A 27,874-nucleotide genomic window follows, 5' to 3' on the forward strand; every position below is an offset into this window, starting at 1 on the left:
GGGAGAAAAAAAACAGTAGGTGGACAATTATGTAATAACTTATACATCAGGCAGTTTCTTCCCAACGTTAACAGAGTGCTAGGTAGGAAACCCTGAGCCAGTTCTCTGTTCACAGCAGCTCCAATCAGGCATAGCAGATTGGAGCTTTCGAGGCAGACCTGTGCCTAATTTGTGGTTGGGGCAGGGCAGAAAGGCTAATTAAGCCATTAGCCAGAGCCCACAAATAGGCACAGGAAGGAAATGAAAAGGGGGAAAGCAGGCAGTAAGAGAGAGAGAGATTGCTCTCCCCCTGTTTGTAAAGGCGCTAGGTATTCTGTGAAGGTAGTGGGACTCAATAATAAACAAACTGCACAGGGTGTTGAACCAGCACAAGGGTCTCTGCATGGTTTGTAGACCGAGACAGATGTGGGATCGAGGAGGCCCTGTTACACCAACTGCATTGTTTATTGTTTGGCTTATGTCCTGGAACATGAGGGGTTTACCCTTTCCAGTAGATCTGTAAATAGTCTCATTTAGGGCTGTCAAACGATTAAAAATAATCACGATTAATGGCACTGTTAAAAATAATAGAGTACCATTTATTTAAATATTTTTGGGTGTTTTCTACATTTTCAAATATATTGATTTCAATTACAACACAGAATACAAAGTGTAGAGTGCTTTTATATTTACTTTTTATTACAAATATTTGCACGGTAAAAAACAAAAGAAATTGTATTTTCAATTCACCTAATACAGGTACTGTAGTGCAATCTCTTTATCATGAAAGTTGAACTTACAAAGGTCGAATTATGAACAAAAAAAAATAACTTCATTCAAAAATAAAACAATGTAAAACTCTAGAGCCTACAAGTCTACTCAGTCCTACTTCAGCAAATCGCTCAGACAAACAAGTTTGGTTACATTTGCAGGAGATAATGCTGCCTGCTTCTTGTTTACAATGTCACCTGAAAGTGAGCGCATTTAATGTTCGCATGGAACTGTTGTAACCAGCATCGCAGCATATTTACGTGCCAGATGCGCTAACGATTCGTATGTCCCTTCATGCTTCAAGCACCATTCCCGAGGATATGCATCCTTGCTGATGAGGGGTTCTGCTCGATAATGATCCAAAGTAACGTGGACCGATGCATGTTCATTTTAATCTGAGTCAGATGCCACCAGCAAAAGTGGTGGTTTGGGTTCTGTAGTTTTCGCATCTGAGTGTTGCTCTTTTAAGACTTCTGAAAGCATGCTCCATACCTCATCCCTCTCAGATTTTGGATGGTACTTCAGATTCTTAAACCTTGGGTCAAGTGCTGTAGCTATTTTTAGAAATCTCTCACTTTGCAAATCTTTGCATTTTGTCAAATCTGCAGTGACAGTGTTGGTAAATCAAACAACATGTGCTAGGTCATAATCCGAGACTGCTGTAACATGAAATATATGGCAGATTGCAGGTAAAACGGAGAAGGAGACATACAATTCTCCCCCAAGGAGTTCAGTCACAAATTTAAATAATGCACTTTTTTTTAACGATCGTCATCAGCATGGAAGCATGTCCTCTGAAATGGTGGCTGAAGCATGAAGGGGCATACAAATATTTAGCATATCTGGCACTTAAATACTTTGCAATGCTGTCTACAAAAGTGCCATGAGAATGCCTGTTATCGCTTTTAGGCGACATAGTAAATATGAAGCAGGCAGCAGAATCTCCTGTAAATGTAAACAAACTTGTTTGTCTTAGCGATTGGCTGAACAAGAAGTAGTACTGAGTGGACTTGTAGGCTCTAAAGTTTTACATTGTTTTGTTTTTGAGTGCAGTTATGTAACAACCCCCCCCCACATTTGTAAGTTACACTTTCATGATAGAGATTGCACTACAGTACTTGTATGAGGTGAACTGAAAAATACTAGTTCTTTTATCATTTTTACAGTGCAAATATCTGTAATCAAAATTTAATATAAAGTGAGCACTGTATTTTGTATTTTGTGTTGTAATAGAGATCAGTATATTTGAAAATCAAAACATCAAATTTTTTTTATACATTTCAATTGGTATTCTATTGTTTAACAGTGCGATTATTCGTGATTAATTTTTTAAATCGCAGTTAATTTTTTCAAAAAAAAGAAAAGGAGTACTTGTGGCACCTTAGAGACTAACCAATTTATTTGAGCATGAGCTTTCGTGAGCTACAGCTCACTTCATCAGATACATACCGTGGAAACTGCAGCAGACTTTATATATACACAGAGAATATGAAACAATACCTCCTCCCACCCCACTGTCCTGCTGGTAATAGCTTATCTAAAGTAATCGTCAGGTTAGGCCATTTCCAGCACAAATCCAGGTTTTCTCACCCTCCACCCCCCCACACAAATTCACTCTCCTGCTGGTGATAGCCCATCCAAGGTGACAACTCTTTACACAATGTGCATGATAATGAAGTTAGGCCATTTCCTGCACAAATCCAGGTTCTCTCACTCCCTCACCCCCCTCCAAAAACCCACCCCCATACACACACAGACTCACTCTCCTGCTGGTAATAGCTCGTCCAAACTGACCACTCTCCAAGTTTAAATCCAAGTTAAACCAGAACATCTGGGGGGGGGGGGGGGGGAGGAAAAAACAAGAGGAAATAGGCTACCTTGCATAATGACTTAGCCACTCCCAGTCTCTATTTAAGCCTAAATTAATAGTATCCAATTTGCAAATGAATTCCAATTCAGCAGTTTCTCGCTGGAGTCTGGATTTGAAGTTTTTTTGTTTTAAGATAGCAACCTTCATGTCTGTGATTGCGTGACCAGAGAGATTGAAGTGTTCTCCGACTGGTTTATGAATGTTATAATTCTTGACATCTGATTTGTGTCCATTTATTCTTTTACGTAGAGACTGTCCAGTTTGACCAATGTACATGGCAGAGGGGCATTGCTGGCACATGATGGCATAAATCACATTGGTGGATGTGCAGGTGAACGAGCCTCTGATAGTGTGGCTGATGTTATTAGGCCCTGTGATGGTGTCCCCTGAATAGATATGTGGGCACAATTGGCAACGGGCTTTGTTGCAAGGATAAGTTCCTGGGTTAGTGGTTCTGTTGTGTGGTATGTGGTTGTTGGTGAGTATTTGCTTCAGGTTGCGGGGCTGTCTGTAGGCAAGGACTGGCCTGTCTCCCAAGATTTGTGAGAGTGTTGGGTCATCCTTTAGGATAGGTTGTAGATCCTTAATAATGCGTTGGAGGGGTTTTAGTTGGGGGCTGAAGGTGACGGCTAGTGGCGTTCTGTTATTTTCTTTGTTAGGCCTGTCCTGTAGTAGGTAACTTCTGGGAACTCTTCTGGCTCTATCAATCTGTTTCTTTACTTCCGCAGGTGGGTATTGTAGTTGTAAGAAAGCTTGACAGAGATCTTGTAGGTGTTTGTCTCTGTCTGAGGGGTTGGAGCAAATGCGGTTGTATCGCAGAGCTTGGCTGTAGACGATGGATCGTGTGGTGTGGTCAGGGTGAAAGCTGGAGGCATGCAGGTAGGAATAGCGGTCAGTAGGTTTCCGGTATAGGGTGGTGTTTATGTGACCATTGTTTATTAGCACTGTAGTGTCCAGGAAGTGGATCTCTTGTGTGGACTGGACCAGGCTGAGGTTGATGGTGGGATGGAAATTGTTGAAATCATGGTGGAATTCCTCAAGGGCTTCTTTTCCATGGGTCCAGATGATGAAGATGTCATCAATATAGCGCAAGTAGAGTAGGGGCTTTAGGGGACGAGAGCTGAGGAAGCGTTGTTCTAAATCAGCCATAAAAATGTTGGCATACTGTGGGGCCATGCGGGTACCCATAGCAGTGCCGCTGATCTGAAGGTATACATTGTCCCCAAATGTGAAATAGTTATGGGTAAGGACAAAGTCACAAAGTTCAGCCACCAGGTTAGCCGTGACATTATCGGGGATAGTGTTCCTGACGGCTTGTAGTCCATCTTTGTGTGGAATGTTGGTGTAGAGGGCTTCTACATCCATAGTGGCCAGGATGGTGTTATCAGGAAGATCACCGATGGATTGAAGTTTCCTCAGGAAGTTAATTTTTTGAGTTAATCGCATGAGTTAACTGCGATTCATCGACAACCCTAGTTTCATTATGTACATAAACGTAGAATTCTTTTTGAACATTACTGAATACAGGAGAAATTCTTAGGACATCTTCTGTTCTCCTCTATTTGCAATGTGGCTTTCATCTGGACTCCTTGCTATTATAGATAAGAGTGGTATAGCATTCTATAGAGCTTCAGCTCTAACCTGTTCAGGTTTCCACTGCTTTGCACAGGCTAACAGTGAACACCATATTTGGGATATGGAAAACATTACTATCTGTCATGACCTGGAACAGCTGGAATGAGAAAGTTACCCACCTTGTGCAATAACGTAGGTTCTTTGAGATGTGTGTCCCTGTGGGTGCTCCACTTTAGGTGTTCGTGCACCCATGCTCGTAATCAAAGATTTGTGGTGGCAGTGCCCGGCTGGGTCGCACATGTGCAGTCCCCGTCTTGCACCGCTTCAGGCAGTCAACTGGTGCTGTGCGACCAATCCCACCTCTGTTCCTTCTCTATTGGAGAGACTAAGTGATAAACTCCAAAGTAGAAGGGAGGAGGACCCACAGAGGGACACATCTCGAAGTGGAGCACCCACAGAGGGACACATCTCGAAGAACCTATGTTACTGCATAAGGTGAGTAACTTTCTATTCTTCGAGTGCTGTCCTTGTGGGTGCTCCCCTTTAGGTGACTTCAGAGCAGTGCCCTCCAGTAGGAGGAGGGGAATTTGGAGTTGAAGTCATGGCAGAAGACAGTGAGTCCAAAAGAAGCATCAGATGTTGCCTGTTGCTCTAATGCATAATGCTGTGTAAAGATATGGGCTGAGGTCCAGGTTGTAGCGCTACAGACGTCCATGATGGGTACGTTGTTAAGGAAAGCAATGGAGGTCGATAGGGCTCTGGAGGAAGTGTGCGGATCCCCATAGGAGGTTGTCAGTCACATTGATGACAGCATTGTTTTATGCAAGCAGATATCCATTTGGAGAGCCTCTGTTTGGATATGGCACTCCCTTTGGAGTGTTTAGTGATGGAAACAAACAGTTTGGGTGGTTTACAAAATGGTCTTGTTCTGTCTATGTAAAAGGCCATTGCCCACCATACATCGAGAATATGAAGTGTGGACTGCCTCCTATCCTTATGAGGCTTGGGATAGAATGTCGGTAGGTGAATGGCTTGGTTCAGATGGAAGGCTGAGACGACTTTTGGTAAAAACTTGGGGTGCGGTCTCAGGGATACTTTATCTTTTAAAATAGACAGTGTATGAGGGGATCTGCCATGAGAGCACACAACTCTCCTACACGTCTGACAGATGTAATTGCCACTAGAAATGCCACCTTCATATAATATTGAGCATGTAGCCATGGGTTCGAATGGGGAACTGGTGAGGGCCTGAAGGACTAGGTTGAGGTCCCATGGTGTAAGTAGGATCATGTAGTTCTGGGTAGATGTTGGAGAGGCCTTTGAGGAAATGTTTGGTGAGCGGGCAAGCAAAGACAGAGTTGATCCACTTTGTGGTGAAACGCTGTGATAGCGGAGAGGTGTACTCTTATTGAACTCATGGAAAGGCCTGCCATTTTATGATCTAAGAGGTAGTCTAATATTAAGGGTAAGGAGGCTGAAATGGATACCATCTGCTTTCGTTGGCACCAGGCACTGAATTGCTGGCACTTGTGTAGGTCCGTGTGGTGGGTAGTTGCTCTACTACTATTTAATAATATGTTTTGTACATCTTCTGAGCAGGTCAACTCAGATCCCTTGAGCCATGGAGGAGCCATGATCTCAGGTGGAATCTTTGAGGATACGGATGCAGGATGTGACCTGCATGCTGGGACAGCAGTTGAGGCAGAAGCGGGAGCATGTGTGGTGGATGCACTGCCAGCGGGAGAAGGTAAGGATACTAGATTTGTCAGGGCCATGTGGGGGCTATTAGGATTACTGTGGCTCTGCCCTGCCTGATCTTATGGATCACTTGAGCCAGGAGGAGGGTAGGCATATAAGAGGAGAGCATTCCACTCGATGAGAAAGGCGTCGCCGAGAGAATGTGTACTAAGACCTGCCCTGGAGCAAAACCTGGGGCATTTGGTATTTCACACGGTTGCAGAGAGGTCTATTGTTGGTAACCCCACTCTTGGAATATGTGTAGTTGTGTAGTTGTTGTTAAGCTCTCACTCATGGTCCTGATCGAGTATGGGTCTCCACCTGCCTGACTTTTTCTTTGTGAGAAAATAGTGGAAATAAAATACCCTCCATTTGTGTCTTGTTGGAATGGGTTCTACTGCTCGTAGATGTATGAGGTGGATAACCTCCTGACACAGTAGATGTTTGTGAGAGGGATCCCTGAAGAGAGACAGGGAAGGAGGGTGGGTAGGGGGTTTGAAAAGAAGAGGGATGGTGTAACTAGTTTGTATGATTTCTAGCATGCATCTGGTGGATGTGATGGTTTTCCAGATTGGATAAAATGGAACTAGGCAATCTCTGAATGGTCAGGAGAGAGTAGACGTCTTCAGCACAAAAAGGCATGGGGTTCTTCGGCCCTCGACCAAGGCTTCAAATTTGTTGCCCCCCCCGTCGATGGCTGCAACGCAGCTGCTGGAGGAGTAGGCTGTCCTCTCCTTGATAGCCTCTATTTGCGATCCTGTGACTCGTACTGCCATTGTTGTTGTGAATATGCACTGCGGCATAGTAACTCCACTGTCTTTTCTTGGATCTAGAGATCGGAGTGTTGACTGTGAATCTTTCAGTGTACGGAGAGAATCGTCAGTCTTTGACTATGGATTGCATTTCCCTAAGCAAGTCGGAGAGATGGAGCCATGAGGCCCTTCTCATCACCACTGTGGTCGCCACTGAATCCACAGAGTCCAGTGCAGCTTGGAGAGTTGTTCTAGAGATGAGCTGTCCCTCTGATACAAGTGCTATCAATTCTTCTTTTATACCTTCATAAATAAAGTCAATAAATTTGGAAAACTTCGTGTAATTGTTGTAATCATACTTTGCCAGAAAGGCCTCAGAACTGGCTATCCAGAGATGTAAGCCTGGTGGCCAAAAAGGTCGAGACTTTTCCAGTCCTTATCATAAGGTGTTTTCTTGGGCTGCTGTTGTCTGCCCATTCATGGTCTGCATTGATTATCAGTGAATTGGGTGTTGGATGGGAGAAGAGGAACTCCGTGTCCTAGGCTGGCATAAAATATTTTTTGTCAGACCTCTTGCGGGTTGGAGGAGCAGTTGCAGAGGTCTGCCAAATGCTTTTGACAGGTTCCATTATTGTATAGTTCATAGGTAAATAGATTTGGGAAGAAGAGGATGTATTCAAAATGTCCACTAGTTTGTGCTTTGTCCCATGGACAGCGGTGAAAGTAAGCTGGTCCAGTCCGATTGTACCGGCTTCCCCAGGCCGGCGATTTAAAGCCCCGGAGTGGCGATTTAAAGGGCCTGGGGCTTTAAATTGCAGCCTGAGCCCCAGCGCTCTGGCAGCAATTTAAAGGGCCGGGAACCCCAGGCCCTTTAAATCGCCGGCCTGGGGAAGCCGATACGCCGGAGTCCTGAGCAGATTTAAAGGGCCCGGGGATTTAAAGGCCCTGCCCCTTTCGGTTGAGGCCCCGGCCCCCCTTCCCCCCCACTCAGGACTCCGGCATACCGGTAAGTCCTTTAAGTTACTTTGACCCCTGCACCTTTACCTCTTCCACAGAGATGTCCAGAAAACTCGCCATCCTTTTAAATAGGTCCTGGAATTGTTTGAAATCAGCCCTGATATTAGGGGGAGGAGGCAGCATGTCATCTGTGGAGGATGATGACAGGTGAGTATGTAGTGCCCTGGTCTCAGGGTTCTTCCTCCTCTTCATCTCCTTTCCCTGCTGGTTCCAAAGATCCAGGTACTGAAGGTGCAGGCGATTGGTGTGTGCTTAGTCTGGATGTGGCAGGCAATCCCTGTTGTGTGGGGTATGTCGCCCACAGATTCCAGTATGTTCACTGGGGTGAAAGGGACAAAGGTGAGCCCCAGGGTTGGCTGTACCATTGTGGATGTCTGGGATCAGTATAATACACCCCCTGAGGGGGTCCCATTTTGGATGGCTCATGGTGGGCAGGAGATTTTCGAGGGGAGTCTATTTGACCTTCTTTGTCGTCCTCCTCATCGCTCAAAAAAGGTGGAGCGGAGCGTGATGGAGTCGTAAGAAGACTCGGTGCAGAATGTGCCGGGGACACGTCGGTGCCGAAAATGGGACAGTCACGTGTAGAACTGGATTAAGAGTTCTTTGTGCCTTAGGAACTGCTGTGGTGTCTGCATCATCTATACTGGAGGCTGCATGACAGTCAGTGCTGGGAGCTATGGTGTATATGTTGGCACCACAGGCTGTGCTGGTGGGTGCACTGGGCATGCAGTGGAGGGTTGAAGAATTAGTCACAGTCTGCACCAGTGCCATGCCACTGTGTGCTGATAGTGGCTTTGGATGCATTGGAGTTGAGGCATGGGGTTTTGATTTCCCCATGGCGCCTGTATCTGAGCTGGCTCTTTTAGAGCCCTTAGTTCTCGGGGTACCGGCAGTGCCAGATGGTCATGCTATCTTGGCTACTGGCACAGCCAGTGTGGTCAGTGCTGATGCTGTTTGACGTTTTCTTAACGGCACTTCTTGGCCGATTCCTGCATCAGGGATATGACTACCTGCTTTTTGGACACTTTTTTAATAGGGTAATCAGACGCCTGGGTGGTGGAGGAGGGACCCTTGGTTCGCGAAGCCATGGTTCGCAAGGCTTGTCCAGGTGGGGTCCGGGCTTCAGGCTCAGATACCGGTCTGAGAGACTTCTCCATGAGAAGGTGTTTTAGTTCTAAGTCTCTAGCCTTTCTTGTTCAAGCAGTTAACTTGTGGCAATGAGGACATTTCTGTGTTATGTGTGTTTCTCCTAGGCAGCGAACACACTGAGCGTATCCATCTGAAACTGGTATGGACAGACTGCAGGTGAGGCAATGTTTAAAGCCTGGGGAACCAGGCATTCCCATCAGGAAAGGCTTTTGCCCCCAGAGAGGCTAACTATTCTAAAGGGTCAACTGAAACTTAGCTTGTAACAAATAATAATAATAAAAATACATACTTTCTTTTGCTTATGTTTTTTTTTTTAAACGAGGCAACAGGGACAAAGAGAAACTAATTCACTAACTATCCTAACTAAATGATGGTAGTAAATAGGCTAGAAGAACTAAGTAGCGAGGCACTGCTAAGTGCTCCAACTCAAAGCCAAAGGCGGTAGAGAAGGAACTGAGGGGGAGAGGGGTTTTGGTCGCACAGCGCTGGTTAACTGCTCAAAGCAGTACCGCGCATGTGCGACCCAACCAGGCACTGTCACCACAAATCTCTGATTACGAGCGCTGGGGCACACAAACACCTAAAGTGGAGCACTCAAGGGACAGCACTTGAAGAAGAACAGCTTTTTGTCTCTCTCAGTACATCTCTGCAGACCTCTTGATAGGTGGCTAGGGTTTTGGGGAGTGCGGACAGTCACTGAACGTTCACTGAATGTTGGTAATGTAAGGAGGCTGCTAATAAAAAAATCTGGGCTTGAACTGGATAACTGGATGGAACATATAGATAGTGATGTGAACACCTCAAGGGATATGCCTTAGTACTGGGCACAGAAATGGGGCACCATCTCCAGAGCACCCATTTCCTTCTCCAGCTGTGGCCCAAGGGGGATATCCCAACTGGTGTGTGTTTCTGCCTGCACGCATATCTGCGCACTGGGAAGAAAGAGGAGGATGACACAGCTGGCCCTGTAGGCACTAGGACCTACAACAGTACCCTGGATCATGAGGACTTATTTGCTGGGTAACAAGTTAAGTCTCAGGTTTTAAATTGTTTAACAAAAATTTCGGCCACATGTATTTAATCCTTATTCTTATTGAGATGTCTGAAGAAGGAAGAGCCGAGTGGCACAAGGCAAATAAATCATTTATTACTGTCTTCTAATCTCACCCATCAAGGTATTTCCATAGCCTTATCCTTTAGCCAAACGACTCTTCACTTAAAAGTGAAAGTTTAATGGTGCAGTCTGAAGTTTATAAATCTGAGAAGAGTCTGGGAAAAACTTTGATTTCAAGTAAATTCTCAGTTCACTACACTCCCGCCACACTGCAACAAAATCTACAAATAAATATATGTATTTTTGAGTGTTTATGAAAAGATATAGATATCCAGATCTCTAAACAAACATAGAACACTAGCAGGACATGTCGCACAATATATTTACAAATTGAAGTGCCTTGCAGATCTAGAACTCTGGAGAACCCTTCTCCCTTTTCTGGGGGCAATAGTATCCATGAAGCAACTTACTTTAACTCCCCATATGTGGTCTTGAGGAAAGAAGGGAAGAAACTGAAGAGAGGAGGCAGCCAGAGACTTGAGCTGGCAGGAGTAGATGAAGAAGCAGTTTAAGCAGCAGTTGTCCGATGATGACATCAGAGTGCTGTGTACAGTTTAAGCCAGGGTTGTCTGACACTGATATCATCAGACTGTTTTGTACAGTTTTGACCCTGACTGTTCTTATAACAACTTGAATAATAGAGAGGAGATGACACAAAGCTGGAAGAGGTTACAAGCACTTCGGAGGACAAGATTACAATTCAAAATGATCTTGATAAAATGGAGAATTGGTCAGAAATCAAGATGATGAAATTCAATAAAGGCCATTGCCAAACCACTGTGTTTAGGAAAGACAAATCAAATGCACAACTACAAAATGGGGAATAACTGCTTAGGCAGCACTCCAGCAGAAAAGGATCCGGGTATTATAATGGATCACAAATTGTCATAACCATATAGCTAAAGGTAGCCTAGAATTCCTCCTTACCTGTAAGGCGTTAAGAAGCTCAAATAAACTGGTTAGCCCCTGACCAAAAGGACCAATGGGGAAAGAGGATACTTTCAAATCTGGGGGGAGGGGAGAAAGGCTTTGTTTGAGTTTTTTGTTGTGCGTGTTCTCTGGGGAAGCAGAGAAACATCAGGTCAGAAAACTCCTCCTAAAATCATCCTAAAATGAGTCTCAATATTGCAAAAAGAGTGAGTAAATAAGGCAAGCTGCGTTAGATTATCTTTTGTTTTTAGCTTATGAATTTTCCCTATGCTTAGAAGGAGGTTTACTGCTTTTTGTAACTTTAAAGTTTTGCCTAAAGGGGACTCCTCTGTGTTTTGAATCTAATTACCCTGTAAAGTTACCTTCCATCCTGATTTTACAGAGGTGCTTCTTTTAATTTTTTTTCTTTATAATAAAGTTCTGTTTTTTTAAGAATCTGGTTTACCTATTTGGTTGGTATATTATTCTCAAGTCTCCCCAGGAAAGGAGGTGAAGAGGTTTGAAGAGGATATTTTAGGGAACAGGAACTCGGAGTGGTCTTTTTCCTGAATCTTTGTCTAACTCACTTGGTGGTGGCAGCATTACCCATCAAGGACAAGGAAGGATTTGTGCCTTGGGGAAGTTTTTAACCTAAGCGAGTAGAAATAAGCTTGGGGGTCTTTCATGCGGGTCCCCACATCTGTATCCTAGAGTTCAGTGTGGGGAGGGACACAAATTGAATATAAGTCAACAACACTATGCTGTTGCAAAAAAGAACAAATGTCATTCTGGGATGTACTAACACGAGTGTTGCATGTAAGGGACAAGAACTAATTTTTTGCTCGACGTGGCACTAGCGAAGCCTCCGATGTTGTACTGTGTCCAGTTTCAGACTCTTCACTTTAAGAAAGATGTGAATAACCTAGAAAGAACCTAGAGGAAACCAAGAACAACAAAAACAAAAGAGGTTTAGGAAGCATTACACATGAGGAAACGTTGAAAGAACTGGGCATGTTTAGTTGAGAGGAGAAAGCTGAGGGGGAATAGTAACAGACTTCAAATATGTAAAATATTGTTATAAAGAGAATGGTGATCACTTGTTCTCCATGCCCAATGAGGGTACAACAAGAAGAAATCAGCTAGGTTTGCAGCCAGGGAGATTTAGGGTAGATATCAGGAAAAAAAAATCTAACTATAAAAATAGTTAAGAATTAAAACAGGATATGAAAGGAGTGGTGAAATTGCTGTCATTACAGGTTTTTAAGAAAAGGTTACACAAATGCCTGTCAGAGATGGTTTAGGTATTCTTAATCCTGCCTCAGCACGGGGGATGGACTAGATGACCTTGAGGTCCCTTCCAGCCATGCATTTCTGTGATTCTCTCTCCTGTGCAGATTCGCTCTTTTCTCCAACCCCCTTCCATTCAGTCTTCACCTCAGCCTTGCTCCACCTCTCCTCCATGCTCCCGTCCTTGCCTTCTCTCACTTGCCCTATCCTCCTTCCCTTTTATGGCCCCTCTCTTTTTCTTTTTCTTTCCATTTAGCTAATTCTCTTCCAATACAATCCCACCAAAGGATTTAAACAACAAGCTCTCCAAGCCCCAAATCCCAAAAAATCATGAAACTAACATGATGTTAGTTAACTATCAGTGTTAATTCTGCTTGTGTTACATCCTTTCCTCCCTAATCTTCATCTCTCTTCTCTCTTTAGATTTAGAGCTTGTCTACAGAGACATACACAGTTTGCAGCAAATTGGGGTGTAAATCTATCCTGTATTAGCATGCTGCACACTAAATGTCCATCTGGACTCTGCTGCCACACACAAACAGTTCATAGACTCGTAGACTTTAAGGTCAGAAGGGATCATCATGATCATCTAGTCCAGGTATCGGCAACCTTTGGCATGCGACCCACCACGGAAATCAACTGGCGGGCCGGGACAGTTTGTTTACCTGCAGCGTCTGCAGGTTCGGCCGATCGCAGCTCCCACTGGCCACAGTTTGCTGTCCCAGGCCAATGGGGGCTGCGGGAAGGTGGCCAGCACATCCCTCGGCCCGTGCTGCTTCCTGCAGCCGCCATCGGCCTGGGACAGCAATCCATGGCCAGTTGGAGCTGTGATCGGCCGAACCTGCGGACGCTGCAGATAAACAAACTGTCCCGGCCCGCCAGCAGCTTTCCCTAGTGTGGCATGTGCCAAAGGTTGGCGATCCCTGATCTAGTCTGAACTCCTTCACATTGTAGGCCACAGAACCTCCCCTACTCACTCTTTTACTGGATCCCTAACCTCTCATTGTGATAATGAAGTCTCAAATAATGATTTAAAGTCTTCAAGGTACGGAGAATCCACCATTTACACTAGTTTAAAGCTTCAAGTGACCCATGCCCCATGCTGCAGTTCAATCTACTTCCATTTCAAAGCAGGGTAGATCAAAGTACACTAAGGAACTGTTAGTGCAAAGCAAGAGCATCCAGATGGAAACTTTACCCCAATTTGCTACGGACTAAATGTCTTTCTACACAATCCTTAAAGGACCAGATTTTTACATAGAATATGCACCTAACTCCCATTAGGTGCCAAATTCCCTTTAAAAATAGTGCCCTAAGCTCACTGGGGCAGGTATTGTCTATTACTTCATATTCATACAGTGTCCAGCACAAAAGTGTCCTGTTCTTGGTTGGCCTATAGGCATTGCTTTAGTTTTTATTTATTATTTATTTTATTTATTATTATATTTAAAGGAAAAATCCATAAAACCTGACTTTAGCATTCCAATATAATACTGTTGGTTTTTACACTGGACATCTAATACAATTATGAAACAGGTGAGGTTTATATTTATGGTAAACTGTTAAGGTCAAATATTGCCTTAGAAATACTCACAAAGATTTGTGTGCACAAATTTGAGGGCAGAATCATGTTTAAAGGGAACATAGTGCATATAGAGCAAGTATAAAATGTCTGCCAAAGTAAGTGATTAAAATAGTCTGCACAGTTTTTATTTTTTGTATTCAAGGAGAAACATTTGCAAATGTGTGAATTATACACATGTATATAAAGTCAATCAAATAATTATAGTGAAATTGGGATAAATAAATAAATAGGGCTGTCAAGAGATTAAAAAAAATTAACCACACTGTTAAACAATAATAGAATACCATTTACATATTTTTGGATGTTTTCTATCGTTTCAAATATATTGATTTAAATTATATCACAGAATAGAAAGTGTACAGTGCTCATTTTATATTTATTTTTGATTACAAGTATTTGCACTGTAAAAAAAAAGAAATCGTATTTTTCAATTCACCAAATACAAGTACTATAGTGCAATCTCTATCGAGAAAGTTGAACTTACAAATGCAAAATTATGTACAAAAAACTGCATTCAAAAATAAAGCAATGTACAATTTTAGAGCCTGCAAGTCCACTCAGTCCTACTTCTTGTTCAGCAAAACGCTCATACAAACAAGTTTGTTTACATTTGCAGGAGATAATGCTGCCTGCTTCTTGTTTGCAATGTCACCTGAAAGTGAGAACAGGCGTTCCCATGGCACTTTGTAGCCAGCGTTGCAAGATATTTACATGCCACATGCACTAAAGATTCATATGTCTCTTCAGGTTCAACGACCATTCCAGGGGACATGCATCCATGCTGATGACGGGTTCTGCTCAATAACAATCCAAAGCACTGCAAAGCGATGCATGTTCATTTTCATTATCTGGGTAAGATGCCACAAGCAGAAGGCTGAGTTTCTTTTTTTAGGGTTCTGTAGTTTCTGCAATGGAGTGTTGCTTTTTTAAGATTTCTGAAAGCATGCTGCATACCTTGTCCCTCTGAGATTTTGGAAGGCACTTCAGATTCTTAAACCTTGAATCAAGTGGTGTTGTAGTTATCTTTAGAAATTTCACATTGGTACCTTCTTTGCATTTTGTGAAATCTGCAGGGAAAGTGTTCTTAAAATGACCAACATGTGCTGGATCATCATCAGACTGCTATAACATGAAATATATGGCAGAATATGGGTGAAACAGAGGAGGAGACATACAATTCTCCCCCAAGGAGTTCAGTCACAAATTTAATTAAAACATTTTTTTTTTAATGAGCATCATCAGCATGGAAGCATGTCTTTTGGAATGGTGGCCGAAGCATGAAGGGGCATACGAATGTTCAGCAGATCTGGTATGTAAATACCTTGCAATACTGGCTACAAAAGTGCCATGTGAATGCCTGTTCTCACTTTCTGGTGACATTGTAAATAAGAAGAGAGCAGCATTATCTCCTATAAATGTACACAAACTGTTTGTCTTCGTGATTGGCTGAACGAGAAGTAGGACTGAGTGGATTTGTAGGTTCTGAAGTTTTACATTGTTTTGTTTTTGAGTGTTTTGAGTTATAAAACAAAATATATCTACATTTGTAAGCTGCACTTTCATGACAAAGATTGCACTACAGTACTTGAATGAAGTGAATTGACAAATACTATTTCTTTTATCATTTTTACAGTGTAAATATTTGTAATAAAAACAATATACTTTTTTATTTCAATTACAACACAGAATACATATTTTCTATGTGGTTAAGATTACAAAATATCTAAAATGCTGTTGTAAAGTAAGCTAAATCCTGCATTTAGAATCAATGGGAGTTTTGGGTGAGCAGAGAATGCAGGATGTGGCACTAGGGGTGAAATTCAGCCTGCAATCAAGTCAACAGTAGCTTTGTCATTAACCTGAATGAAACAAAGACTTATTTTCAGTTGGTATTTTTGTCTCTTCGCTCTTCATTATTCCCTTTTAAAGTGACTTCCACACAGAAATGATCACTCACTATGGCTTTTTAAAAAAATATGAGGTCTTTCTCTTCATTTTACACCTTTGTCATGAGTTATGCAGTCTCTCTCTTTCCATAGATATAAATGTAACTTTTTTTTTTGCTTCCTCTCAAAATTGTTTACAGTATAATATAATACACATATACTGTATTTTAATTATTCATTTATTTTTAGCAAAGCTTTTGACACGGTCTCCCACAGTATTCTTGTCAGCAAGTTAAGGAAGTATGGGCTGGATGAATGCACTATAAGGTGGGTAGAAAGCTGGCTAGATTGTCGGGCTCAACGGGTAGTGATCAATGGCTCCATGTCTAGTTGGCAGCCGGTGTCAAGTGGAGTGCCCCAGGGGTCGGTCCTGGGGCCGGTTTTGTTCAATATCTTCATAAATGATCTGGAGGATGGTGTGGATTGCACTCTCAGCAAATTTGCGGACGATACTAAACTGGGAGGAGTGGTAGATACGCTGGAGGGGAGGGATAGGATACAGAAGGACCTAGACAAATTGGAGGATTGGGCCAAAAGAAATCTGATGAGGTTCAATAAGGATAAGTGCAGGGTCCTGCACTTAGGACGGAAGAATCCAATGCACCGCTACAGACTAGGGACCGAATGGCTAGGCAGCAGTTCTGCGGAAAAGGACCTAGGGGTGTCAGTGGACGAGAAGCTGGATATGAGTCAGCAGTGTGCCCTTGTTGCCAAGAAGGCCAATGGCATTTTGGGATGTATAAGTACGGGCATAGCGAGCAGATCGAGGGACGTGATCGTCCCCCTCTATTCGACATTGGTGAGGCCTCATCTGGAGTACTGTGTCCAGTTTTGGGCCCCACACTACAAGAAGGATGTGGATAAATTGGAGAGAGTCCAGCGAAGGGCAACAAAAATGATTAGGGGTCTAGAACACATGACTTATGAGGAGAGGCTGAGGGAGCTGGGATTGTTTAGCCTGCAGAAGAGAAGAATGAGGGGGGATTTGATAGCTGCTTTCAACTACCTGAAAGGGGGTTCCAAAGAGGATGGCTCTAGACTGTTCTCAATGGTAGCAGATGACAGAACGAGGAGTAATGGTCTCAAGTTGCAGTGGGGGAGGTTTAGATTGGATATTAGGAAAAATTTTTTCACTAAGAGGGTGGTGAAACACTGGAATGCGTTGCCTAGGGAGGTGGTGGAATCTCCTTCCTTGGAAGTTTTTAAGGTCAGGCTTGACAAAGCCCTAGCTGGGATGATTTAACTGGGAATTGGTCCTGCTTCGAGCAGGGGGTTGGACTAGATGACCTTCAGGGGTCCCTTCCAACCCTGATATTCTATGATTCTAATAAATGCAACGTTATTAGTAATGGTGTTAAGTTAATGCAGACTGGCAAAACAGGAAAAGAAAAAGTGTACTGGATAAAATTAACAACTGAATACACAAAGGTTTTGCAGTCATTTCTTTTTATAAAGTGCCATATTACTCTGAAAAATGGATGTGTACAAATGCACCTTTATACTAAATAGATCTGCTTCCTGCACATGGGTACATTTACAGACAGATCTGCTGATTTCAGGAACAAAAGTGCCTTTTATTATTGCTTCTTACCATATTAGCATTTTACAGCCAGCGTTGCCAAGATGGAGTGAGCTGGACTCTACTCCATTTATTACCATCATCATCAAATCAAAACTACTGAAGAAAATGTGTTTCCCACAGGTGTTATGGGGGGAGACAGGAGGATTCATAATTTGAGAAGTGAGATAGAACGAGTGTAAATGCAGGCCAAGTCTGAGGCTTGCTGAGTCTTTATTACTAGAAGTGACGACTGAGAAGGAAAGACTCCAGCTCAACTCTATGATCACGTGGGGAGTTTATAGGGGTTATATTTGAGATATCTTTTTCTTGCAAAATGAACACCTTTGATATCAGTGAGAAAAACATGGAACTCCAAAATAAGATTCTTACAGAATTACTCTTCAGAGAAGAACCACATTTTATACATGAATTAATGACATTTTCAGCTCCTCCTGGATTAGTGAAGCTATAGAATAGTTCTTTTTATATATTCAGTTCAGTTGGAAAGGTCACAATTTTTTACATTTTTATTCTTGGCAGAGTTTAGAACATCTTATTTTAGTTCTCTCTTCTCCCAACTGAAAACACAAATATCACAAATTTTTCTTCCCACTAGTGGTAGAGTCCCCTCAAAAGCCACCTGCTTTTGTAAAACTAGCCACTTGGTTTAAAACATCTGAAGAATAAAAGTCCAAACCAGTTATAATGTATTTTCCAGAAATTCACCGTTAAGCACTGAAGAGTAAAAAGACATTCTATGTCTAAATATCCAGTAAGTCTGAAGGAAGATTAAGTAGTAGGGTTTAAACAAAATAAAAATGGGATTTCCCACTGTAATGTGACTTCTAGGAAATGCAAGGGCAAATATTCAGTGAAGTCCTATATACTTTCATGGGAGTTACATACATACATCTGAGGACAGATTTTGGCCATAATGCTTAATCTTGTTCATCTGAATACAATCTCCAGATCAGCTAATTTTTCCCTAGCTATTGTATTATTTGGGTAGAATTACTTATTTCAGCTGCCCAAATTTAAGCTGCCACATTTGAAAATTTTAGCATGGGATTTCAGGAAAAATAGATGCACGGATATATCTCATTACACTTGCTTTTGTCCATGACCAATCTTTATACTGATGTGCTAGTGGTAATGTCCTATTATAGCAGCATTGCATAAATGACTTAGGAAAATGAACAATTTTAACTGTATTACAAATAATTAAAATGTGCTGTAGTTAAAGTTTAAAAAAATTAAATTATGTACTAAAGTTATGCTTTAAGAGCAGTTTGCATCTACTATACTGAAAATCCTGATAGTTAAAGAATTAAATCTTGTTTCTGGCAATACGGATCTATTTGCTTTAGCTGTGTGGTAAATGGATAAGTAGTACTGATAAGTCAAGGCAATTTGACTATTCCCTGGAGGCACAGTGTGATGTTCTGTCCATCTCTTTTCCCTACCTGCTTCCCTACTTACATGTTATTTTGAAAAAACAAAATTTCTTAAAAAAAAAAAAAAAAAAATACGAGTCAGACACATTGGCTGGCTGGGAATAATAGAATTTAGGACCCAAAGGAGCTCTGGGGGATTCCTTTAATCAGAGATAGAAAGCTTATTTTGAAGGTTTCTATCTTCTTGCCTGCTAAACTGCAATATTCTACTAAAAAGCTTAGTCTCTAGATTTCAGAATGATGCAGATGTCGGCGTCACCAGTGACAACCATACAGATTTTTTATTTTAATATTTTTCAAACATGGACCTGCCCAATTTCATGTAGTTTTTTTGCACATGTGTTAAATGTGGGTGTTCTTTTTCTTCCTCAGTTTGTTTTTTAAACAGGGAGAAGAACATTTTATATGCATACCTAAATAACCATCAAATCCAAATGTAATTTTTTAAGAATTGTGAACTAACAAGTTGGAACAGGGGACTGCAAATCAATAGCTCTCGATGAGAAAATAATTCAATCTGTTTCTAAACTGTCGATTTACACCTGTCATTCTCTGTTATAGGATCAAAACACACAGTCTATTTTATCAATGAGCATTTGGGGGAAAAACAACACTGAAAAGTTTGAAGCAAAACACAATAATGTTGTATCACTGTTTTGTTAGTCTTTACTTACCAAGAACATAGTTCGGAAGTTGCTCAGATCACCAAAAAATTCCTCTATACTTGTTGCTTTGGGATCAAAGGTAAAGTACTCTCCCAAATTCTCATATAACTTGGTCATGTTGTTATGCATGTTGGACAACTTTTCATACTGGTCTCGGGCACTCTTAGCAAAGCTGTAAGTTTGTGTTAAGGAAGATCATGCAAATATAACCATCTCAGTGTTAAAACAAACAACAAAATAGCACAAAAGTTAAATTATATTCTCATTTAATTGATATTGCTCTATAATCCAACCTGATATTTACTGATTTTATGGGGGTGAGGCAGAATTATATGTACTCAGGAACATTTCATCATTAGTTTGCAAACTTCCTCTTGTTATGGCCTCTCATTTAATGGTGAAAATCCTACTGCTTAGTTACCTGAAAAAAGTAATACCAGACAGTATTAGAGACAAGATGAAACAATCCTGCCATGATGCAATGACTGCTGAGCCCCATTTTGCCTCTGTAATGTCCATGTGCTCTCCATGGGTGTAGGATTTTATATCCATTTGCACTGAATTGCATATAATTGCCCATATCCACCTATTGAACTAATCTCTCACTTTGCGGTTTGATTACATCCTTCTATGTGTTTATTATAGCTCCAATTTTGAACACTGTTGAATTTACACCAAATACCCCCAAAATAAAGACAAAGTAGCAATTTAGGGTGCAGAGAGGTGAAGATTTTTCACTTTTTTTTTCTTTTAAAGATTAGTTGATTTAAAAAAAACTTCTTGAACTCCAAAGAGTTCTGGACTAGCAGGAAGCATCAAGCATAACAAGAGAAGCATTACTGCCTAAAGAAAGACTAGATGCTTTACAACTGTGGCAGAAGTGGCTTGCTGGACTACATTTGAGAATCACTACTTGAAATGTGCAACATTTACAACAACGAACATAAAAATAGCTAGTGAAAATTGATACTTTAAATTAACCCTGAAGCTGTCAATAAGACACTCTCATTCATTTGAAGTTAGAGATTCAAAAAACAAACACACACTGTCCCTGGATGTGGTAGAAAACATGAGTGATATAAACAACAAAGAATTAGACATGAAATGTAAATTGTCAATCTCTCCTCAAAAGCAGATTGGGAATGAAATGGTAGGGATGTATATAGGACTCAAGAATGCACAGTATCTGCCCGTTGTTTAAAATGTCACAAGTCTGTTGCATGCTGAAGTATATTGCACATACTTATTAGTAACTGAAGAGGGGCTAGAAATCAAGTAGCGATCCACTTGACCTTCACAATAGGTTTCATTAGAAATTTGGTACAACTATCACTTCACATGAAAGGAAGTCATTTTATATGTAAACACAATATAATCTATCTTCAGACAAACGTATCTGAGAATATTTAACTGTTAACACACGTTATTAAGGGAAGAATTAAGAGAGAGTTTCCCCATTGTTTTCCTCAAAGGTTATTAACAGCTTCAATACACTTCTCTCTTTTGTTGTTTGTTTTAAGATCAGGCACACACTACCTTTAAAACTGTTAGTCCCTGGTTAAACAAGTTCCTCTGACCCAGAACTTCAGTTGATGAAATTGCTGTGCTGTACATAAAAAAAAAACACCCAACCCACAAACCAAACAATCCGACAGAGAAGTAATCGAGTTGTGACACCCATGAATAAAAAGGTAAGAGAATCCAGGCTGAAATTCTATTCTTAACATTTCCATTTTACTTAGGTATGGGTGATATCTCAAAAACCTATGCAATCTTAGAAGCCTCATGCAATGCAATACCAACGTGAAAAGATGCTCTATTGAAAACAGTTCTAATATTTTGCTTGAATTTTCCTTGTTTGTGACTAAGTGAGGGTATCAAACCCCTCACTTAAACACAGTATTCTAAGAACAACATGGAGAAGTCCATGCAAGAGAGACCACCTCTTTCTAGGCAACCTATTTTTCCAAATCATCTCAAACATATCAATTCTGTTTCATCTTTCTTTGAAGACTTTCAGTGGCTTTTAAGACCAATTTTACTGTAAATCATATGCAAATATTTTTTGGAAGGAGGGGAAATACCAAGGAAGGTTTATTCCCTACAAAGCTTGCTGGTACATCAAAGATATATTTTCCTTCTGTATGTACATTACTGCTACAACTTAATGAGTGAGATACTCACAGGTTTGAAATAAGAACTGGATTTACTGATAAACTGTGTCCAACTTGGAGGACCTACACTCTTTTGGTCTAATCCTGGCAATTTCTACATTTTTAAATGTCAAAATCCTTAGTGTTATGCAGTATATAAAGTGTTACAGAAGAAAATAATTCCACAAATGTACAATCAGAAACATAACAACCTCTTTTTCTATCACTGACAAGATATTTTAGAGGTATAAGCGTATGTCAAAATGCTAGAATGCACGTTTCCTTACCAAAACAAACAAAAATAAAATCACTATTATCTACAAAACAAAGTAAAAAAGAGAGGAAAATTGGTTAGATTACAAGGTGGATGAGACACTCACAAAGTTTGTTTACAACAGAAATCTGGGCACAAAAAACCCTACATCAAAGAAGCAAATGGGATATCCATGGTGAGTTTTTTGCTTCTAGTGCTTATGTTCCACCGTGTCCTGCCTATACATTTATGTATAATTTTTATCAGCAAAAAATGACTAAGACAACTTAAACTACCCAAGATTTTCTTTATAAGGTCTTGAAATGTTCAGGTTGCTCTTTGTGTTTTGTGGAGTGCTACATAATGTTTTTTCCTGCTAGCTTCTAAAATTCATTGACATAAAAAAAATATAATCAGTAAGATGGGGGAAAAGGTGCATCTTAATGTAGTGTGAACTAATCACATTTTAAAAATAGGAAAAACTTCCATGCTAACCCTAAACTAGAGGTTGTGAACCTTTTTTTTAGGTACATATATGTCAGCAATGCCTACTGCTTTCCAATTCAGTTGTCCACAATCTACCCACAGTGGAGCTTGGATGGCTACAAACTCTCAGTTTACATAGGACCATGGTTTGGAGTACCTCTGTCTCCACTGAAAATTAGGATATACACAAACGAATACGAGGCTGGCATTTATGATGCATCGGGGCCTAGCACATTTGTGGGCAGCAGTGGCACATTCCTGGATTGAGGGTTTCACACAGCCTAGAGAATTTCTTATTAAAGCCTGAATTACCTTTGCTGATACACACATTAGTGGCTGCGAGCCACTGTCCTGAACAACCTACTCAGCAAACTTGTCTTGGAAAAAAAATATATGTTAACCTACACAATTTTACAAGTTCCGTCTATCCTCCCCTTAAGAAAATAAGCTGTGTGAGGACTGTGGGAATGGAATTCTTCTTCCTCCAATGCAGTGGGCAGGAAAAGGGACACTTCTGCAGCCACAACAACAGCCCTTGTGATTCAGTAGCAGCCATGGTCCATGGAACCGCCTGCCATGAAGTTTGACTCTTTGCACAAGGCTCTGTTGAGTTCCCATTCATGGCCTTTTCTTTATCTGCCTACCCAAAAGTGTGCAGTGGAACTACAGCACTCACTCTATGTTTTGGCCATTGTGTTGCTGTAATGGAATTTCAAGGGTATATTTTTACCATGAGTTAACTTATCACCTTACAGAAAATAAAGCAACATATTAAAGATGTGAGGAACTACAAAGTTACATACATTGTTATATTCCCTCCAAAATTAGTGTTATATTAGCAACAAGCATAAATTACCCTAAAATACTTAAAACCAATAAAAAATGTTATCACCAAAAAAGTGAACTTGCATGCATCATTTGAAGAATAAGGAACTGAGATGCAAAATCTGAAAATACAAAGCTATAAAAACTATAGATAACAGTATTGTTATGATAACTCAACAAACTCCTGTTTCTAATACAGCCTTGAGGTTAAAACCTGACTCCACTGAAGTCGATGGAAGTTTTGCCATTGACTTCAATGTACTGCCTTTTGCCATTGACTTTCAAGTTTTACCTACTTGACTGTTAAGGTTATATATTTTGAAGATGATTTGACAAGCAACAAGTGAAGGGAATTTTATTTGCAAGTGTCTCTGCTTGTCTATACCACAAATTCTTTTGGGTGGTGCCCTTTTCCACTCTATGCTACTTTCCCATGGTAGAACACTAACTGAGGTTAAGCATCTTCTTTCTAGAAGTATGCATGAGCTTTAAGCATAGTGTTCCTGTAGGAAGACAGCAATGGAAACTTGAGTTATTGGTCAGTTGTAGAGGACCGTTGTACGGTTTATATGCCGTCTTCTTAAGCGCAAGGATGATAACTAACGACAACCAGTCATCCATTTTGTCTGGTTCCAGTAAGATTTAAGGATGTTAAATACACCTACCTACAACTGCAACGTCATGTTTAGTATCATGTCAGACAAGTGGCATACCTAGCTACCTCTTTAAACATCTGGGCTAAGGACTTTTACAGCTCTAAGCAAACTGTAAAATGACTACTTCCATGAATGTTTTGGGTCCATGAAGCGGATTTTTTTTACACACATAAGCTTATGCCCAAATAAATCTGTTAGTCTTTAAGGTGCCACCAGACTCCTCATTGTTTTTGTGGATACAGACTAACACGGCTACCCCGCTGATGGATGCTTTGCCGTCTTTGCTGCGGTCTTTGCTAAATTTTCAGCCTTGATTTTGCTAGGTTTTTAGACAAATTCCACATGTTCCACAGGAACATGATTTCTATTTTGGGGCATGTTAGGAAAAGAGGGTATTTGTTTCATTAGCGGTTTCATTTCTTAGGCTAGAAAATACTCCACCAAGCTAATAACACAACAGTATCTGATTACCATCTACGTAACATTCCATACATTATCCACAGTAAAGCTTTGAAAATTTTATTTTATTAGGTCACAGAAAAAGAGCTTAGTATATGCATTTTATACACCCTTCACTCTACTTCCTTTTCTCATTTTCATCTTACTACAGATGGCAACTGCTTTTAAATCAGAGTTTGAGAATTTTTGAGCACCAAATTAGAAGGTTTGAAGTTGCATTATTTTAGTCTAGAATAATAACAAACAATAATAAACGAGATGATTTAAAAGCCATCTGTTTCCTTCTAATTTTCAACTACACTTAACCTTCAGACAGAAAATAAAATAAAAGGTTCAGTTATTGAAATGAAAAAAAACCAATGCATGTTATTAGATAATATAGTATTACTCATTGCATGACTTCTCCCCAAATAACTCTAAAGTAACCTCAAATATAAGCATTCAGTTAAACAAGCCAAACAAGAAGAATGTTCTCTCTCAAAGCTCTAAGAGGTAGGCAAGTGGAGCTTCCATTAACAGATTATTCAGCTGACTAGGACATTTTACTTTAAAATGTCATGTGTCTGCTACATTAGTGTTTTCCCTCTGGAGAAACTGCTCATTTTTAATCAGTTGAGCTGCCATATTAAAAGTACTGTCTGATTCGCTTGTTATTTTTTTATTTGAGCATAACCTTTCGTGAGCTACAGCTCACTTCATTGGATGTAGCTCACGAAAGCTTATGCTCAAATAAATTGGTTAGTCTCTAAGGTGCCACAAGTACTCCTTTTCTTTTTGCGAATACAGACTACAGAACACGGCTGCTACTCTGAAACCTCTTGTTACTTTGACATGGAAGACCAACACACAGGCAAACAAGTCAGTGTTTAGACACAGAAAGATATATAAGTAAGGCTACGTTTATGTCACGGAGGTCATTGAAGTCACGGAATCTGTGACTTCCAGAGACTGCCATGACATTCTCTGCTTCAGCTCCAGGGGCTGCAGGACTCTGGAAGGGTTCCAGAGACAGGTGACAGCAGCGACAGGGGGCTCCCTGCAAGGTTCCAGTGACAGCTGACAGACTCCTGAAGGGCCCTTCCAAGGGTTCCAGTGATGGGCAACAGTCTTGTGTGGAGGGAGGGGGACACCTCGGGCGAGTGGCTGGGGGTGTCCCATTTTCTCTTTGGGAAATATGGTCACCCTGCAGTTCCTAGCCACCATGGGAAGAGGGATCCCCCCAAAAACTTCCAGCTTCCACAGGGGGAACCCCACAGCTCCCAGCCACCACGGAGGCAGGGGAAACCATGGACCTGCAGCAGTAAAAGTCACAGACAGGTCATGGCTTCTGTGAATTTTTATTTATTGCCCAGGACACGTCCATGATTTTTATAAAAATATCCATGACAAAATCTTAGCCTTATATATAAGGAGTTGTGAGGAGCAAATTAAATTTAAGAAGAGTATGTGTTGGAAAGCGTGGTGAGGAATCCTCAGTATTAAGAATATGTCATTCTATAAAACTAGTAATATTTGGTGAAAAGAAATGTTCAGTCATTTGGTCAATGAGCTTCATACTTGGAAAGTTACAAAATGACTATCATTTGCTGGCATTTTACCAAAGGCCTGAAGAAGCTCACTAAATTAAGCAACTGATGGATATACATGCCACACTATTGCATACTGTCAAACATAAGAAAATAGTTATCACCCAGTGAGTGCAAAGTGTGATTCTGAATCGCTATATGCCTGTGGTAGTAAAAATTACCTCTGCTGCCTTGGGGTTTATTGGTTTCTATCATATAATACATAAATCAGACAGGGGGATAAGGAAGTCAAGTTCAAAGAACAAAAATTGAAGGTCCAGCTTTGAGGGGAGGCCGACTTCAAGTTCAGGATCGTGTTCCTAGTTTTCTAAATCTCTCTGCAATTTGGGTCTGAGCCGCCACATCTTCAGTAACCCTGACACTGCATATTTGAAAGAATGACAGGGATAATCAAAGCAAGTAAAAGATTGGCAAGAGCTGGAGACAGAGCTTTCACAGTAGCCTGTCCATGTTCACAGAACTCCCTTCCTGAAGATATCAGGAATCTCACCAATTTCAAACCTAAACATAAGACCTATTTGCAATGCCCTAAGTCTGTCTCAGCAATTAAACAAAACAAAAATCTGGTAATTTGCCTCTCGCCACCACAGATTGGAGGTGGGATAGAAAGAACAACCAGAATTTTGGTCACATTGGCTGGAAATGTGAAGTGGTGCAATGAACAGAGATCAGAGTACGAGCATCTTTCCTTCCCCCTCTGACCAGCCAATGCAATAGGAGAAGGGGAATAAGAAGCCCAGCAGAGGCCCCAGAAGACCCCATCCCTGCAATAACAATTAAAAACAAAGTTACTCTGATAGCTCCTCATAGCTACTTGTTATAGGAGACTCTGAATTAAAAGAATGAAGTTAGAGACATATTCCATTGGGAGATTTTCCTTTTCACACTTGTTTTTTTGAAGTTTGTGGTTATAAGAAGATATGAATAAGTGCATCTTAACAGAGGTGGGCAGGAGGCATTATACTACAGATGACTATGCAATTCCCAGTGAAAAGCAAAGCACCACTGAGGAGGTAAACTGAGGTCTGTGAGGAAGTAAGGCGCAAGACTTCCTGCTCCTAAAATATCTGCTGTGGCAAAGTTCTCGCTCTACTACCTGGAAAACAAAGAATCAAAGAGCTAACCGGAATAAATAAACTGGCATTGAGATGAAAAGGTAAGCAACAGTCAGTGTGGGATTCCTAAGCAGCACTGGCAAAAATAAAGAAGTCTGATTTTTTATCCACTATTTGCCCATTCATTATGTTCAGAATGTACTTGCTGTTTGAAGGCTTGTCACGGTACAGAACATATATGCCTTAAACATATTTTGGAATGGTCATAGGAAAACATGGAACCATTATTAAATATGGAAAATACTACTTTTTGTAATAAATCTTCAGAGGGTTTCTCGCGAATTTGTGCAAACCTGCCTTTATGGATCCACTAAAGACCTGTACATGTCCAAATGTCTGCTTTGTGGTGAGGGGAAATAAAGAAAACAACTCAGTACAGGGACTGGTTGGGCATCATTCCTCTTGCCCCTCCCCTGCCAAGTTAGGAAAGGAAGCATATACAATGTCAGTGCTGTTAGTAGGTGAAAAATATTAAGCACCCCACTCTGCATTTGGCGGTGTTTTGTCAATTTGTTTCATTATCACCATTTGATGGCAAACAATGCTATACAACTGAAAAGTGACTACCCCCATGCTGGAAAATAAGTGTGTCATTACACTTCAGTTTCCCTAAGGAAACCTAATAATGAAACAGCTTTGAGAGTTGTTGCCGGGTTTGAATATCTGATGACCCGTTTGCTATTTCTAAAATATACTTTAAACTCGTATAGCTTAGGAACAGAGTTAGGAAATAGTCTTCTTTATACCTGTAGATTGCTAAATCATAATCAGGTGAAGGTCAAGCAAAATATGTCTATGAACTATATAACAATGTAAAGATGAAGCACTCCACCATTTTCTCCCTTAATGCTAAAGGCTGCAAGAGAGAAAATATGCAGGTCAGTATTCATCTACCTGCTTCTGTCATTTTCATGCAATGATTTCATAGTTTGTAATAGCTAAAGTTATTATTCAATTAGGTATTCCATAC

General features: G+C 40.8%; 1 protein-coding gene across 3 annotated transcripts in view; it reads right to left on the reverse strand.

Moving 5' to 3' along the window:
* Positions 1–27,874, reverse strand: part of DIAPH2 (diaphanous related formin 2) — an 837,317-nt gene that overhangs the window by 197,706 nt on the left and 611,737 nt on the right. For all 3 annotated transcript variants that reach the window (XM_077825677.1, XM_077825676.1, XM_077825675.1), the window contains one exon: positions 19,381–19,544. In XM_077825677.1, the coding sequence (XP_077681803.1) occupies positions 19,381–19,544 (164 nt within the window). The remainder of the gene's footprint in view (positions 1–19,380; positions 19,545–27,874) is intronic.

The sequence above is a fragment of the Eretmochelys imbricata genome, chromosome 9 (genome assembly GCF_965152235.1).
Source record: "Eretmochelys imbricata isolate rEreImb1 chromosome 9, rEreImb1.hap1, whole genome shotgun sequence".
Classification (NCBI taxonomy): Eukaryota; Metazoa; Chordata; order Testudines; family Cheloniidae; genus Eretmochelys; species Eretmochelys imbricata.